Here is an 18,019-nt window from a genome sequence, read left to right as displayed (position 1 = left end):
AAAAATATCTGTGGAGTATTTTGAGCTAAAACTTCACATACACACTCTGGGGACATCAAGTACTTATTTAAATCTTGTGAAAAGGGCATTATACCACCCCTTTAAACTCAGGCCTTGTATTTCTATAGTTCTCCCAAAAAAAATTAAAAGAGTCCCTAAAAAATGTGTCACTTCGCAAACATATGTTAAAATGCCAGTAAGCATTTCTAGGTTTAATAGAGTTTAAAATAAAACTGCATTGCACCATACCATGATCTGAGAAACGTATAAGAATAATTGAGCAGCTATTAAAAATATTAAGATTGTTTAAATCCTCGAAATCTATCCAATCTGGCAAAAGATATATTACATTATCTCCTGTATGAGCCCATGTATATTGCCTTTCATTTTCATTCTGCCCTTCTGGCCAATAAAGCCTCCATAATTCATTGCCCTTTCTGAAGGCAAATGAGGTTCAGTGTGGTTTCTGTCCAATATATGTTCAGTACAATTAAAATTACCACCCAAAAATACACACTCTAATGAAGAACAATTTTGCAGAGTAGAACACAAGAAACAAGTAATAAAAACTCGGTGAGTGTTTTAGCGCAAACTTCTCACCTCATGGGATCACAACACTAAGAGATAGTAAATCTTTTCCTGGATTTTTTTTGTGTGTTCCCGAGATTAGACCTTCCTTAACATAATGCCGAAAACCCGAAGTCTCTAGGTGGTCTGGTTGAGGAGTAGATAGAAGTGCAAGATTGGTGCGCACAGACGCACAGAACAGAAATCATGAGTTAACAAGCGCAATTTGTCCGGTGGAAAATTGCGCTAAAAAGCAAACACATTATTTTCAAAACAAGCTCTCGCTTTTAAAAGTCTGTCGTTGACAATTTCATCAAAATCGTGAAATTGGACTAAATCTTTTTGCAAACAAAACGGCAACTCCTGCATTTGTTGAAGTAAGATGGCTCAGTACAGATATACCCTCAAACTTACCCTCAAACATTTTTTCCATCACTGTGTTTCTGGCAGCAAGATAACATCAAGGTTCTTCTGTTTAATTACTTCATTCAACATGGCTCTTTTTCTAATGTCTCTGGCACCATTCACATTCAAGTTAGCCAGGCGTACTTCACTCATGGCAAAAATAAACAGAAATAAAAACAGCCCTCCAACACACAACAGATCATTGGAAATCATATCTCTTAGTTTTTTTAAACATCGTTATTCAACTCTTTACAATCCTAATTACAGTTCCTCACAATCTTCTTCAAACGATAGACTTCTTTATCAGTAAAACAGCCCTCTGTTTTTTCAACAAACTGCTTGGAAATATTCTTGAACACACACACCTCTCCTATTTTCAGTTGCTTTAAGAAACAGCTTTATATCCTCATCATTGTACCTTCGACCAGAAAAAAACAACACTGGAGTCAGACAATTCGCCGTCACTTTCTGTCTCCTGTTGGAAGCCGGAGATTTATCACACTTTTTCTTTTTCTGTGGTACCTTGAACACATTTCGTTCTATTTCTGTATCAACACAATCAACCTCAACATTGGCAAAGCAGTATTCTCTGTAACACACCACATAGCTGTTTCTTGTTTTCCAGGTTCCCAGAAAACTGTATATTCACTGAAATCCTTTTGCTGTCATTAATGTGTGTCGTACCTGAGAGCTCTCGATACGTCGAGGTTGAACCAGCACTGTAAAAAATTTGCTGTAATTTTGCAGCTGTTTGCCAGTAACTTACTGTAGATTTAAATTTATGTTATTTACTGGCAACAGTTTGTTCAAAGTTAAATGAACATTATACATTAACAAGTCTTTGTCTTTAAAGAATAAAATTATAAAATAACAATCTAATGCAAAGCATTCTGGGAACCAGAAATCTTCATCAACCTTTTTCTGTTTTTTTCCTTCAGATTTTGGTTCCCAGAATGCTTTGCATTAGGATGTTATTTTAGTTTTATTCTGTAAAGATAAAGACTTGTTAATGTTTAATGTTCATTTAATTTTAAACAAATTATTGCCAGTAAATAACATCAATTTAAATCTACAGTAAGTTACTGGCAAGTAGCTGCCAGTAATACTGTAATTTCTACAGATTTTTCTAACAGTGAGCCTAAGCGAAGCTAGCAGCGTCTGGTCCCTTAATATGTGTATATGTGAATAATCGCTTATTCAAATTCATCGACTCGAAAATTTAGAGACAATTTTAGAGACTCCGGGCTCCTTCCTGGCTCCGGGCTGGGGATACTTAATTGAATTAATCAATCAAGAATACTATTGATCAGCATTACCAAACGTGGACGTTTTACACTAGAAACAAATACTGATGTACTATTTTATTTAATACTGTAAAGCTGCTTTGATACAATCTGTATTGTGAAAAGCGCTATATAAATAAAGTTGACTTGACTTGACTTCCCTGACTCAGAGCCATAGAGAGAAAGAGTTGCGACACTCCCATAGACCTCCGTTGTAAATAATGGCGGCGCTTTTAACCGCCTACTTCCGGGATTTGAAGATCCAAATAGTTCTAAACACTGTCATTTTGCCGTTGGACACCATTCACTTACATTGCTGCGCGTCGAGTTGTTCTAGAGTTAAGTTGCTGAAATATCGACCTCTTTTGATTTGTCAACTGTCTATGTTGTATCAGAGGCCCTTTGCGATGCTTATACTGGTCTTCATTTGTATATGCACAGCGTAATTATTTATATTTTATGTTGGTTGTTTCAACCAATTTTCAAGCACTGCCTGCTAGCTAGTGCGACTTCGTCAGCTGTGACAGTAAGAGTTCGGTAATGAATCACTACCACCTTTATAGCAACTTTTATTTAATTTAATTTTTTGGGATATATTAACTTTTCATTATGTTTTATTGTCTTGAGTGAAGCGGCTTGTGAGAACAATGCTGAACCTCTAGGATTGTTATGGGATCACCAGTCCAGTGGATCACCTGCCCCTGGTTTTTGTTTTTCTTGTTCACACACACCCACACAAGCACACATTTTTGTTGTCTGTCATTGTTTAATAAAAAATATTTACGCGAACTCTGAACGGACCGCCACGGCAGACCTCTTTGCGTGATCACGAAGGTAGGCTAATGGCTGAATCAAAATTTATAAGCAAAATCACGGGAATCAATAGCCTAATACAGCCCAGTTGTGCTAAAATAAATATCATGAGATGTCCATCATCAGATGAATGATATGGAAAAGTTAAGTTAGAGCCGCTAAAGCCAGTGCTACTACCCATGCGAACATGAACACTTAGCTTTTCCCTCCAAAAATATAGCCTAAAACTTATCTCCAAATGCAAAACTGACATTAACAAAATGCAATAATGCAATAACAGCTGAAAAAGTACTTGGGTGTGTGTGTTTTATTTTATATTTACCGTTCAATAATGCAATCGCTGCTGTCTGTCCCATAGAAGAGCATGACAGCCAGCGTATGTTTTGGAACTATTGGGGCTTACATGAACCACGTGACAGCCATAGCGGCGACATCAAAGAGTGTCGCAACTCTTTCTCTCTATGGCTCTGCCCTGACTGACTCAAGTTCACAAGTTCGGCCTCGATTGCGTCGCTCGAACCGGGAACGGCATTGACAATGCTTTCTCCTACAAAATCTACCTAAATCTCCTACTTTTCTACAACCGAAACATTTAGTTTTTGCGGTTGTAACAAAAATCCCATATTCAAATTCACCGACTCGAAAATTTAGAAACGATTTAACTCGACATCATCTTGAACTAGCCTATCATGAATGCGAAACGCCTAAAAAAGAAACGTTGTGTTTCATAACCGGGGATTCACTGCTGATCAGTGTTTTCCATAATGAGACCGCCTGAGTTGATATGTTATCATTAAGAAAAGGGGGAACAGGGGATAACTGTCTTTGATGGTAATGAGAGTAACAAACTCATCACCAATAACAATTCCATGCTCAACTAATTAATTTGCTTTTTTAATAGGCTGCTGTTGAGGAAAATCACCATGACATTATTCATTCTAGAGGCAGATCAAATACACTTGTGAGTCGTGCCCCACAACTTCTCCGACAGCCATGCAACATTCCTCAACACTTGTCGCAGACGCTACTTTAATCACATGGTGTCGCGTGAGTGAACCCAAAACCGGCACACCTGGGGCCGTCACGCATCCCTGTTAAAGACATCCCAACAATAATCAACAATAAACACAACAAGAAAAAGAAAAAAAAAAGATTCACTCATGCAAATCCACCTACTCTCACACCACTCCTTTCACTCAGTACCCAACAACCACTCTGGAAGTGAGAGAGAGAGAGAGTGAAATACCTGAGTCTGTGTGTCTGTCAACAGTGTTCGGCAGCAGCGTCTCTGCTAATATAGCAAAGCTGTAAGTTTATAGTAAGCTGTAAGTGTGGCGTTATTACCTCGCTAGAGAGAAATGTCATGTAGCTCTTAAGTTGTTAAACTATTTTATTGATAATATCATCAAAGCAGTGCTTGACAACACGTTTCTGTGTGCATGTCCGTACTGTATGTGTGTGCGTTTGAGTGGGAGAGAGACCGGGAGAAAGAGAGTATGTGCTTACATCCGTACATCGTGAAACATAATTTTGTAGCAAAAAACATGGAAATAATTTGGATTGAATACTCTGTATTTGGCGAAGTGATATGGAGCTGTAATGCAGTCTACTACTACTTTAGCAATGCGTTTCCCTTAAAATAATTGCACACCTTAGAACGTTTGTCAACCAATCAGATTCAAGCATTCAACAGCCCCACAGTATAAACAATTTCAATGCCTCTCATCAGTTCACTTCGCATCGGGTGTTTTTTTTTGTTTTTTTTTACCCATTTACCCATTGGCTCAAGAATCCTTAAAACCACTGATGAACATCGACTTAATATGTTATGACTAGTCTGTGAGTTCTCCTTCTTTGGCCTTCAGCTCTCTATTCATTCATCTTTAAACAAGAATAAGAGTAGATGGAAAATGGGACTCAGGGGTGGCCAACTGTGTGTGCTGTACATGTGTGACATATTTGCTTTGACACTTCCATCAGTGTAGGCTTGGGCGGTATTCGAATTTTGATACCGTCAAACCCCCTCCCTATTTTACCGGGGTATACGGTATTACCGTGACTAATTAAAAATTATGACATAATGGGCTCAGACGGGGTCACCAAACTGTTGGTTTGTGCCTACACAGTTCAGAAACTGAATGCCAGATCGGGCAAAAAAAAAAAAAAAATCAAGCCGTGCACGTTGTGTCTGAGTCCGGTCGACGGCATTAACTGTTATTATGAGCCCGAGCCCACCATTATTCAACATAAAACTGTGTGCGTGCAACAAGCAAGAAGTGCCTTTGTAATCCGGTGACGCGTGTCCATTTGATTTTTATTAATAAAACTTTTCTGCAAAGGTGGAAGTTGACGATCGCCATCTCTGTAGTGAGCGCGCATATAGAGAGAAATGCACATCATTGATTAATCAGACTATATTTCTTTTCGTTTTGAATTGTTTCGTTTAAAGAAATTGACGATCACCATCTCCATAGTGAACGATAGAGAGAAATGCACATCATGGATTACAGAGAGTAGGCTAGTCTATTTATTTTCGGTTTGTATGGTTTCGTTTGCTGAAATTGATGATTACATCTCCGTATGAACGCGCCTAGAGAGAAATGCACATCAAATAATCAGAGTGGCCTTTGTCTTTTCGTTTTGAGAAATTGACGATCGCCATCTGAACGCCATAGAGAGAAATGCACATCATGGATTAATCAGAGAGTAGGCTACCCTATATTTCTTTTCGTTTTGAATTGTTTTGTTTAAAGAAATTGACGATCGCCATCTCCATGTTTCGGTGATTTCAATGCAAGTGACCGCGGCATGCCATCGCCCATCATGTCATGATTATATTAAATATATAGGCAATTGGTTGATGAAAAATGTATTAAAATTAAGATACAATTTATACAAAACGAAATTCGTTTTAAAGAGGCCTTTTACAAAACGAAATTTATTGAAGTGGTCAAATCGTCTGACTCCCGATGCATCCCATCTTATTTGTGCTGTTCACTTTTCATAATCAAGAAAGATGGAAAAAATAACATTATAGTATTTTAACAAATACGAAACTTAATGCGCTTATTTAATGAACTCGAGAACAAAATGCATCCTGGCAGCAGTGAGTGGGTGGTAGTTTCGGAGATGCGACATTAGGTTAGAGGTGTTTACATCTCTCGCGGTCACATTTTTATGGAACAATTTACAAATTGCCTCGTCAGTATTTACCGCCTCTCCCTTCTCATTCGGTTGGAACCAGAAATATTACCAAACTGCAACCACACATAAGCATTTTTTAGGCAATAAATAAATTATATATATTATAGGCTATATAAGTGCCGGTAATGACGGTATTGAAACTGATACCGGTGCTATTTTAAGATCCCGCGGTATCCGATATTACCGTAATACCGCCCAACCCTAGTGTGCGCTGCTAGGTCTGACCTGCCTAGGAAATGTCTCGTAGCATTACTGTTTTCCACACACACACACTAGCTCTAGGCTTCAAGGCTCTGCACAGAAGAAAAAGGTCAAGATACTATCAGGAACACAATTGCATTGTGCTACATGGTACATGGATACAAACAAGTATGTGTACACCTACACAGGGTAAGCTTGGATTAATTACTTGCATAAACGTGGTTGTAGACACACACTCAGGCACAATATCCAGCAATATAGGTCAGCTCCTCTTTATTTTATTGTGAAGCTTTTATAAGATGACTCACTCACGCAAACAAACACAGATACGTTCCTATTGATGCAAAAGGCGGGGGTCTCATCTGAGTATCAAAAGTGGCACATTTCTAATTCTGAAACAGAGACTATTCCCCCCTCTACAAGAGTAGACTAAACAAGCATGACGCAAAAACCTTGGTTTTCACAAATAGGGCATTAACATGCATTTTGTGAGATGGTTTCATAAAGGTGATATTTTGAGAAACCCAAGAAGATTTTTCTTTTATCAAACCCATAGTGGTTATAGTCCTTAACCACCAACAAAGTACTGAACTAAAGTCCAATCTGGACCTTTCCGCAAAAGAAAGTGCCATTTTAGGTTGGAAATAAAAGCTTCACTGCGTCCTTAAGCTTAGTTAAAAGTCAGAAGTCAGATTACTTGATTGCTCAAACTATTAAAATGTTCTATTACATGTAGTTCAGACAAAGTTGTATAAATACTGTAGGTGTTCGATTTCAACAAATAAGATTCCTGGTACGGTGTGCAGGGAAGATCCACAGGCGAAACAGGAAACGCAACAGCTTTACAATGGGGTTTCACGAGTTTGCACTTACATATACCGTAAAACTTCAAATAATAGCCGAGTCCCAAATAGACACCTGTCTCTTTTACACGCCTGGTGTGGCTACAGGTTTGGATAAATAAAGGCCGGTCTCAAATAGAGGCCCGGTCTGTTTTTTTGTTTCGGGTTGTATAACGACGATTTGAGACAAAGTTCACTCATAGAGAATAATGTGTTGGAATTTTAAAGACGTGCCGCTGCGCTTCTCGTCTGGTGTGCGACCCCCTTTAGACATACAGAAATATGGTAGGCTAATTCTGACATTAACTGATTTGTTAAACACAAACACAGATATGGTAACCTCCTACTGTCTTATCTCAACACTAAATTAAAGGCCTGTCTCATATAGACGCCTGTCTCAAATACAGCTTGTGCAGTTCGGCGATTTGGGAAAATAAAAGCCCGGGCTATTATTTGAAGTTTTATGGTAAGCAGATATAGAATAAAAAATGCGTATTTGCCGTGCTGTCCGATGGGAGGGCGCCGAGCTCAGAATTTGGCTGAAACCCAGAGCCCATGATGTCTTTGATGTTCCCACTCCCACCTCTGTCTGTTCCGTGTCCACAAAGTGGGTCATTCGGAAGAAATCTGCCTTTATTGGCCAGAAGGGATATTTATTAATCCTCTGCCTGCACTGTACAATCCTTCAGCTCTGTCTTCACTGCCTCTCATCAGTCCTTCGTTTCCCCCAGTGCTGTCTGCTCGGTGCATTGTGATCCCGCCCTGGACTGTTGACTCGTTTACTCCGCCTGGAACCTTGAAGCCCATCACTCCACCTCAGCCTGTCGACCAGTCGGCTCCACCTGGGACCGCCGTCCCTACGTCTCCACCAGGCTTCCTCGTCCCTCCAGCTCCACCATGCTCTTACAGGCCTTTCTCTGTGATTCGACTGATAGCTTTTGCTCTGTCCGGCTCCACCTTACCTCCGGCTCCACCTTAGTCCTTGGGACAGAGGCATCTTGGCTTCATCTTAGCCGCTTGTCCCTGCGTCGAGGTCGGTCGTCTCACTGTTTCTGCCAATATTTTGTTTTGAGTTTGAGTTAAAAAAAAATCATTATTGCAAATGATGCTGACAATTGTGTCCTATTTTCTTGGAGTGCACAATTTAATACATTAGTTATTGTTCTTGGTGTGGATTTATTGTCATTGATCCTGCATTGTTTTTGGGAATCTGTTTCATGTGGATCTCAAGTCAGTGAAAATACAGGCAAATTGAGAGAGAGGTTCACAGATGGAAAACAGGCAACAAAGAAAAGCGCCACAGAAAGAGGGCAGAGCCAGACATTTTTATGATGACAGAGAAAAATGACTCTGGCTGTATGATTCCCTCCCACAAACCATCCTGACTGGCATATAGCCTATCTTTCCTAACTGCAGGTGACAGGGTGTGAAGGCCTGACTACATCCACACGTTTTATCATTAGTCAAGTGCACGCAATAATTCACGTCAGTAAAAGCGGGAACAGAAATCCTTGATTTCTCCTAACTTGGTTTGTGCTACGGGCATAAAAATTATACAACCTGACACTCAAATCATTTGGCCTTTTGATGAGAAGTGTGCTCTTACCTTCTAAAGCTATCACCATTTTTCACTTGATGATATGACATAAGCATAAATTCAACATATAAAAAAGTAATAAACAGAAAATGTAAAAGCATACAATATACACTCTATACAATCTTTAGCATAATGCTGAAAAATTGTTTGTGTTCTTTAATTTAGCTAGGAACTCATGGCGTGATATATTGTTCTTCAGTTGATCATACATCTTCATGTGATAAGAATTCATCGGTCAGAGTTCACCAAACTTGAACTATGAAATGCAGTGAAATTCACATGAGCTTGCGTTTCCGGTCTCCCGCATTCACACGCGTAAGAGCGAAACATATTGCGTGACTGTCCCTAGACTTAAGGATGGACTATTTTGACTTAGTAACCTTCTAACAACCACCTATAACACTTCAACAACCACATTTCAAGACCTTAGCACTGTGGCCGTCCATGTTGAGTTTTACATGGGCAATTCACATTGTCTTCAAACGATGTCAAAATCATTTCTTTTTTAAATCTCTCCATGCATTATGTTCTGTGTACTACTGATTTCTGCTGAACATAGGATCTCTTTTACCAAGAAGAGGAGAGGAAAAGAGGTAAAAGTAGAGACCCATGCAGGAAAGAGTGGCAGAAAGCCCAAGAGATGCAGGGAAAGAGAGCAGAAAGTAGCAGAAAAGTAGTGCTTATCTGTTATCAGCCTATCCCAGACAGCTGAGCAGCTGAAAATCTTCCTTCACCCGCACATCCCACTGTAATTACCACTGACAGACTGAGACACCCACACACCAAACACACACACACACACACACACACACACACAGCCAGAGCAAGAAACAGCACCACACATCCCTTCCCCCTTTAGCCTCACGCCGGTTTCACACCGCAAGCGTCAGCGGCGCGTGAGCAGCTCGTATTTTTTTCGGCGTCCATGTTATTCAATGAGTGCATTCACATCGCACGCAGAAGCGGCGCGGCAGCGCGTAGCAGGAGCAGAGCAGGAACAGCAGTGCCGCGATAGTTTCGGCGCCCAGTCTATTTTTAACGCGCCGCTTACGCTGAATTAAAGTGACACGCATTGATCAAGGCCAAAATACACCGCAGTTTTACCCCAAAAGCGCATTGATGATATCTATTGTGTTTTAAACAGTCACTCAAATGACCAACAGCAATTTAAAAAGAAAACAAATGTCCAAAAACAAACGTATTGCCCGAATAATAAAAACAAAGATGAACCAAAAGTTATATAAATGAAATGATTAATAAAATAAGCTTCTTGACAAGTCCTTTCTCTTAAATGTATTTGAAAACGAAATAAAGCAATGCCAGCTTATCCATTATAGAGTACTCTGTCTGTACACAACCCGCGGTTCAGCCGCGCGTGACAAACGCTGCCAGTGTGAAAGCAAAACGCGCGTGTCCTGCTCCTGCTCACCATACGCACTGCTCCTGCTCTGCTCACGCTCTGCTATCGCGTGCAGTGTGAAACCGGCGTCAGTGTCTGTTTAAAACAACCACCTTAAACACCACTCCTACACACTTGGTTCAGTTTAGGGGTCAGAGTGGTTTACAACCATAATGGCTTATATGTTAACGCTCCAGTATGAAGTGCAACCATGTTGGTAGTTAGAAAACCATGGTCCAATCTATTTATATGGAGATGACAGAATTAGGAGCACTTAAGTCAGCATGAAACGGAAGTGGCGATAATCTTGTCTTCCCTATTGTGACGTACAGCTTATTCTTAAACAAGATAAAAATGTAGGGATTTTGAACTTGGGAAATTGATTAAATGGTTGTGGTTTGCTATTGCTGCTGGATCTCATGTGAGTGACAGGTTGCCCCGCCCTCACGCCAGTGAACACATCATCGGAGAAGAGATGTCGTTGCAAGAGGGAGGGGAATTTATTTTGATTAAAAATTGCGAGGAATGTGAATTTATGAAATAAAGATGTACATGGATAAATCATGAATGATAAATACAACAGTATTCCATATAAAGAAAAATGTGTTGAAAGAAATCCTTTGTGGTTCAGTATGAAAGCAATGCAATTTTACTGCATCATCATGTTTGCAACCAAAACCAACTATGATGATTCAGTATATAGCAAAGAGCCTCTTTCTTGCAGGCCAGCTTATCAGACTTGATGACTGCTATCACAGTGAATACTGAGCACTGAAACCTGAATTCACACAGGCTGATGGACAGCATCTGATGTAGAAGAGTATGTGCACTCATGTATATGATAACCCCTCTCAGGTTTCCTCATAGAATAGTAATCATTTATTTTATGAGTTCTATATATTCTATGTATTCATATATTTGCACACTTGCATGTTTTAAAGGGGTCATGAACTGGCTTTTTAAAATTTTTTATATTGTTGTCTGAGGTCAACTTATGACGTTCGCTTGGTTTTTACATTCAAAAACATCAAAATGAATAAGTAATAGGCTATTTTCGACCCTAGTTTTGAGCCTAGCTCAAAAACGCTCGGTTTTTATGGGCGTGTCGCATTGAAGACTTGGAAGTAAACGCCCACTGCTGTGAGTGGATAACAGTTTTGCATATTATAATAAGTTTCAACTCACTCGTCAGTGCACGTGGGGGAAATTGTTTTGAAAACTTCCAACGTTGTAAAATGGCAACCGGAATGATTCGCCCATACATGTTCGACCCAGAGTCTGATCCCGAATCGCAGGACAATGAACCAACAACACCTCAAATGCAACGGATACTTCAGCCTGTGACAGCGTGGTAAGTTGTTTATGCTACTTCTAATGTATCTTTAAGGTTTTTATAATTTGATATTATAGTGTAAGCGAATATGATAGTGAAAGTCTTTTGTCAAAATTAAACAAGTAATAAAAACTCAGTGAGTGTTTTAGCGCAATTTTCTCACCTCATGGGATCACAACACTAAGAGATAGTAAATCTTTTCCTGGATTTTTTTTGTGCGTTCCCGAGATTAGACCTTCCTTAACATAATGCCGAAAACCCGAAGTCTCTAGGTGGTCTGGTTGAGGAGGAGATAGAAGTGCAAGATTTGGTGCGCACAGACAGAACAGAAATCATGAGTTAACAATCGCAATTTGTCCGGTGGAAAATTGCGCTAAAAATGTACCAATAATGAAAAAACAATTATGCATAAATAATCGTAATACGTTATGGTTGTGACAAATCAGGTATATGTACTTGTACTTACCACTGATATATTATAAATAATGGTTAAATTACTGTTTCGTGTTAATGAATTATTAATGAATAAAACATAGTTTGTCGAATGTTGTACCTTAGTTTTTCGTTCAACATGGTCAGTGAGGTGTAAAACATGCATGTCTTTTTTCAATAATCTGTAGGTGTAACTGTGCAAACTGTGCTGTTATGCCAACTGAAAGAGAAAATATATGCTGCTTGGAGATTCCTCAGGTAAGTACAAGACACACAATGTTTATGTTTACTTATATTTATGTGGATGTTTTTAATTATATATATATATATATATATATATATATATATAGAGAGAGAGAGAGAGAGAGAGAGAGAGAGAGAGAGAATTAAAGTGTTCTTGTATTGTAGATTGTTACAAGGATTAACCAGGTACCAGACATACTTACATGCATGACCCATCACCCAGGCTTTGAACCAGTGTGCCTTAATGTGTATTCTCTGCAGAACGCACTTAATGTTTACAGAGCTGATTATGGCGCCTTGAGACTCAGAGGAATAGAACAGTAAGATTTGTGTAATGTCAAAAAAGTCTTTATAATTCACTTTGTAATACAATAACTATTTTGTAAAGCAGTCATTACATTAGAATAGAATTTAAGTAAATTTCAGTATGTTTCAGTAAATTTCATAACAACAGTATGTTTCAGTGAAAACACTATTTTAACAAAAACAGTTTGATTGTTTTTATGTTTTTTTTTTTTCAAATTCAATACAATAGATGTAATGACAACATTTGTCATCAATTCACAATAATAGCAGGTAAAGCAATTTATCTCATTTTGTCAATGTCTTTCACATTAGGCGCTACAGGCACTTAGCGTACAGGACCTTTGTGAGCTGGTGCTGGGGCTATCTGGGCAGGAAGATCAGGGTTGTTATCCCGTCTTGTGTTGTCCTGCGCATACGCCAAGAGTTTCCAGACGCTGGAGGCAGCTACGTAGGATTCAGACCTCCCCTTGATTGAACCGTGATACATGCCTTGCGATGGCCTCTTCCATGGAGGGTCTGTCATACTGGGCAGAGAGTGTTTCAGGGACATTTAGTTTGTGTATCTCCTCCATGTAGGGAAGAGGGTCTGGGATTACCTTTTCAAAAAGGAATGTCATCAAATTGATGACATAGCCTTGAAAAAAATAATTGCACAATAGATATTATGCATGTTATTTATTGATTTGAATTTTTTATTTACGTTATTGTGAACAACAATAAATTTGTTTAACTTACAGTATGTTGCCTGTGATTTTAATGGCCTCATGGAGTATATTCCTTTTTTGGCTTTGGGAAACAAAAGCCTATACATTGGCTTTCCAGTCAATGTTTTAGCCTGAGGACGATTTGAGTTCTCGTTGAAATGCATACCTGCCAAATAAAGTCTGAAATAAAAACAACTAAATACATCAACAAAGTTATTAAAGACATCATTATAGAGGTTTTAATCATATTAATTTAAAACATACCTGCACAACATTCCAAGGTAAGGATAAACCACATTTTTGGGTGCAAAACGTAAAATGACACTGTGAAAAGATTCCAAAGACGAAGTTTGATAGTGAGGACTGAGTTTCTCGATATCTTTCATCATTCTCTTGTTTGTAAGAATCTTTTCTACAGTACATAGTGCTTTGGTTCCTGTAACCAAATAACAAACAATTACAATTGTATAAAAAAAAATTGGTTACCGGTACACTTTAATTTTAGGTGTCCGTGTTACAGTGTAATACTACTGAGTAATATAAATTAACTACATGTTCCTACTATAGGGTAATGGTAGGATTAGGGTGTTTTAGGGTTAGTTGCATGTAATCATGCATCATTTACTGTGATTACTATGTAACAGGTGTAACAAGGACACTTACCAACATATTTATGAAAGTAAAAATGTTCTGTACATTTACAAACGATAAGCAATATATTTTGTCAATTTGAAACAAATAAATGTAATGTGGTCACCTGGTTGGAACCATTTGCTGCGATCAGTCGATTCACGGATTTCATGGTCGCACTGGGGGTATGATGGGTTGTCATGTACGTGAATGTCTTGAATATGGTTTACCATGGACTTCCATTTTGCTACCCGCTCCACAGGTGTTTTTGAAGTAGCTGCAGTCCAGTAGACGTGATTTTTAATGCTATGCTGCCACTTTTTCACTACTTCACAGTCCTTATCTTTGCTGATTTTTTCCAACTTCTTAGACAAGCCTGAATAAATTAGTATTTACAATATCACGTGTACTCTGGAAATAATCACATCATCATTGAACATAAGGGAATTACAAGTAAAATCAACATTTACAATAAAGGAGAAAAGGTACCTTTCTCCAGATGCCAGACATCGTAGAACTGTGGTATGTTTATTTCCCTCAAAAATTTTTGGATCTGTGGGTGTCTATCTGTAACAATGCATTCAAGCTTCACACCATGTGCCTCTAGATGTTCAAGGCTTCGTTTTAATCCCTCCTTTTCCATATGGTAACTTCCTGCTACCTCATTGCTCTATTTGGGGGGGGGGGGGTGTTTACCAAAGTAAAGTACATACAAGCAGCAAATGTTATATGTAGTTAGTGCAGTTGAAATTAGTTAATTGATGTATTGGTACTCACCTGCACTAGCTGTATGTCCAAAATGATGTTGCTCGCAAGGTCCATTAAGGTATATGCACCATACTTTGCTGAGTGGCCTAATATATATGGTCATAATAAATGATACGATAAAAAAAAAAAAAGACTGACCACAGTACATACAAATTTAATTAATCTACACAGCTAACAATTATTATTTTACCTGGTGAGTCCGCTCTCATATCACCACCCGCTATCACTTTGTCCCCCTGGCTTAGCTGGCGCAAGACTTCTTCTTGTTCTTTCTTCCACGTATAGATTATTGCAGGTTCCAGATACATGCTGGCATGCTTTCGAAAAGTTCTGTGTGTAATCATCTTGACATGCATTGCGTTGAATACCTAAGTCATATACAAAACATTTTTGTATTTAATCCATTAATTATATTAGCGAATTTCAGTATTTCCTTTCCAAGTACCTTTTGTAATTTAAAGAAGGATGCGCCAGTGAAGTATATGGCAGCAGATAATTGGAGGTTGCCCAAAGGTGTGCTGCCAACAACAGGTTGGCTTTGCCATTTTCTAAAGTATTGACAATGTGGGCACAATTGATCAATTGCAACAAAAGAACCTTTTCTTCGAGGCCGAACGTCACAGCATCTCGTGCACACTGGGCAGATTTCAAAAAGTTGCAGGAGGCACTTTTCAAATACAATGTATTTTGTATCCTGCTCTATCGATGTACATCTTCAAACGAAAGAAAAAAACTAATTACATTCCAACAAAGTTATGTGATTTCTTAAACAGGCTATAACGAGAATAAAGAAGATAAAATCCACTTACAGAAGTTGTGATGACTCTGTGACAGTCGTGACAGACTCAGCTGGCTCATATGTTGTGTCCTGGCTATCAAAGACTTCAAAAGAAACACTTTTCTCCTCCTCCAGTTCTAGACAAGCTTTTTTTGCTGGCCTAAAATCCTTCAAAGGTGTTGAAGTTGTGAATGGAGCACCTTCACTTTTACATGACACCTCTGTCTGTGTTCCTATAAAAATAAATACAAGAATTTAAAAAATATTTATTATTTATACATATGTTATGTACTAAAAACATTAACTTCAACATTTAAAAACAAGCCTATATGTGAAATGTCAGAAAAAATACAACCAATCAACCATTAACACGACTTTAAATAATACAATGTACAATGCCACATTATACATTAAAATGTCTGACCATTGCCACCAATAAAGACTTTTTTTTTTGTATAAAAACAAACCTTTATAGGCAGACTTGTGTTTAAAAATTTTATAATAAGTTGAGTTGACAGAGATGCTACTCACATGAGTGACAAGTGTACAGATATAAACACAAACCTTTGCTTCTGAATTTAGGTCCTAAGGTTCCAAAAGCCAGCTGTGTGCCCTGTGATGTTAAATTAAATTCTGTTTGACAAGCTACATCCTTCATAGTTGGACTCTTCTGTGACTGATTAGACACGTACACATAAATATTAGATATCAAACGATCTGTAACAATGCAATACTAGCCTATCAGATTATTTTTATTTTTTAAATAAAAATTTTACTTACATAAGTGTGTTGCACCATTCCTGTCGGATCCAATATAGAAGGCACAGCACCGTTTTTTAATCTTAATCGGTCTGCAAATCCAGTCTCGACCTGTGTCTTGTTTACAAAACAATCCTCAGTGAAATGAAGCGAACAAACGGACAATGTTTTACCCACATCAGCTGGAACGTCATTAAAAATAAAGTTTAGCCATGCATTCCTATTGGAATCCAGAGGAAGCTTATGCAGCGACTGTCTTTTTCCACAACCAGGCACTGCACAATATTTTGTAAACGGCATGTTTGATGTTTATTGCTCAGTCGCTCGATTCCGTTTGTCATGTCATCACGAGGTAGGCTATGTTATTTAGCTATGCCTGTAATGCGCGAATCGGTGGGCGGGGCTAAACAGGCCGTGTTGAAGTAGGCGTTGATCTTCTTTTGTGGAGGCGGTGTTTTATCCTCTTTGACGTCATTGTTCCCCACTTTGAAAAACGAGTCGTTTGCTGAGCCTGGTGTCAATAAAAGCTTTTATTGGACTAACAAGGACGTTTTCAGTTCTGAAACTTACAGGATATTCTTATAATATGATGACCTCTTATATGTCAAAAGCTCAAGGAAAATTTGATTTCTCAGTTCATCACCCCTTTAATGGAAGGCACTAGTCATTAGCTGAATGAGTTTGATTTTTAGTGCATCAGTGAAACTATTATCATGGTTTTTTACAGATTACTGCCACATTTGATGGACTACGATAGACTTTTGGGGGTTTGTTCTCGTTAGAGCATGATAAATTAATGACTTCATTTACCTCCACTTCCTAAAATGACTGCTAATCTGTTGCCATAGCAACCTGATGTTACCGTAAAGGATGCACAGTGAGGCGCAGTCTTCCCACATGTGATTTCGGATGATGATACAGATAAAACTGTGAATTGCAGTTAATTTTGAACCCCAGGTTAATCTGCTGCCATGACATTGTTAGTAAGATTCACTGCTATTCATAAGCCGTGAGCCCATGAAGTGTCTTTTTAAAGCTCTTCCTGAACGGGATATAACTGTGTTTTACTCTTGCTCAGAGACAGTGATCTCCAAAATAAGGCTCAGAGATGAATGCTGCAAATGCTGTCGACGAGAATCCTGAGGTGAACCATCTGCTCCTCAGTTTTCATTCCACACAGCACTGCGTGCAAAGCTTTAAAGGAGTAGTGCACCCAAATATGAAAATGATGTCATTATATTTACTCACTTAATGTCTTTTGAAGAATATTAATGCAGATCTTTTCCATATAAAGATACTAATTTTCTAATTATCTTCGGTCAATCATCAATGATGCCGTTTAAAAGCTGTGTGAAGATTCAGCAATGTTCCACAGGATAAAAAAATAAACGTCATAAAGGTTTGGAACAACATGACATTGACTAATTGACTAGGGGTGTAACGATACCCTCATGTCACAATTCGATACATATCACGATACTGAACTCATGATACGATATTATTGCGATACTCCAAGACATATGTCTTAAATGTTAACAAAAAATTAACTGTTGATTAAAATGCTAAATTTAGTATTATATTGTAGGTGTGAATGAATACGCTTGGACTTGATGCTGGAAACCCAAATGCAATAATAAAATATTAATGATTCTGAAGCTGAAAATACAGAATTATTTTAGATGAATATATTTGCACTCTTTCACTGACTTGATATATTTAAAATAATGTTGGCCACTTTTTACTGGTAACATAAGA

The 18,019-nt window shown here is 38.3% G+C and overlaps 2 protein-coding genes across 3 annotated transcripts; one reads left to right on the top strand and one right to left on the bottom strand.

Moving 5' to 3' along the window:
* The first annotated feature begins 11,507 nt into the window (after positions 1-11,507).
* LOC308682894 (P2X purinoceptor 7-like) lies at positions 11,508-13,360 on the top strand. Of its 2 annotated transcripts, XM_081352866.1 has the most exons (4): positions 11,517-11,662; positions 12,265-12,334; positions 12,581-12,639; positions 12,938-13,358. In XM_081352866.1, exons 1-4 carry the CDS (start codon positions 11,547-11,549, stop codon positions 13,098-13,100), a joined length of 408 nt encoding a protein of 135 aa, XP_081208992.1. In that variant the 5' UTR covers positions 11,517-11,546; the 3' UTR covers positions 13,101-13,358. The 2 variants fall into 2 exon arrangements, with proteins under 2 accessions (XP_081208993.1, XP_081208992.1); XM_081352867.1 differs by lacking the exon at positions 12,581-12,639 and having other exon boundaries at positions 11,508-11,662; positions 12,938-13,360.
* On the bottom strand, positions 13,166-16,695 carry LOC308682415 (uncharacterized protein; the record flags this gene model as incomplete). Its single annotated transcript, XM_081352125.1, has 9 exons — positions 16,286-16,695; positions 16,070-16,181; positions 15,537-15,738; positions 15,173-15,440; positions 14,918-15,095; positions 14,737-14,813; positions 14,449-14,629; positions 14,087-14,335; positions 13,166-13,221 (listed from the first exon to the last, which is right to left on the bottom strand). The coding sequence occupies exons 1-9, from the start codon at positions 16,562-16,564 to the stop codon at positions 13,166-13,168; spliced, it is 1,602 nt and encodes a 533-aa protein (XP_081208251.1). The 5' UTR covers positions 16,565-16,695.
* Between the last annotated feature and the right edge of the window lie 1,324 nt (positions 16,696-18,019).

Source organism: Scardinius erythrophthalmus (assembly GCF_964197995.2).
Source record: "Scardinius erythrophthalmus genome assembly, chromosome: 22".
Lineage (NCBI taxonomy): Eukaryota > Metazoa > Chordata > Actinopteri > Cypriniformes > Leuciscidae > Scardinius > Scardinius erythrophthalmus.
Note: the sequence above shows the minus strand (reverse complement) of the source record. Positions and strands in the feature narration are given on the sequence as shown.

Excerpts from the sequence above, each read along its gene's own strand:
- LOC308682894 (XM_081352866.1), top strand. The coding sequence starts at position 11,547 with ATGGCAACCGGAATGATTCGCCCATACATGTTCGACCCAGAGTCTGAT. Across the intron at positions 11,663-12,264 it reads CTTCAGCCTGTGACAGCGTG|GTGTAACTGTGCAAACTGTG; the intron begins GTAAGTTGTTTA and ends AATAATCTGTAG. Across the intron at positions 12,335-12,580 it reads GCTGCTTGGAGATTCCTCAG|AACGCACTTAATGTTTACAG; the intron begins GTAAGTACAAGA and ends TATTCTCTGCAG.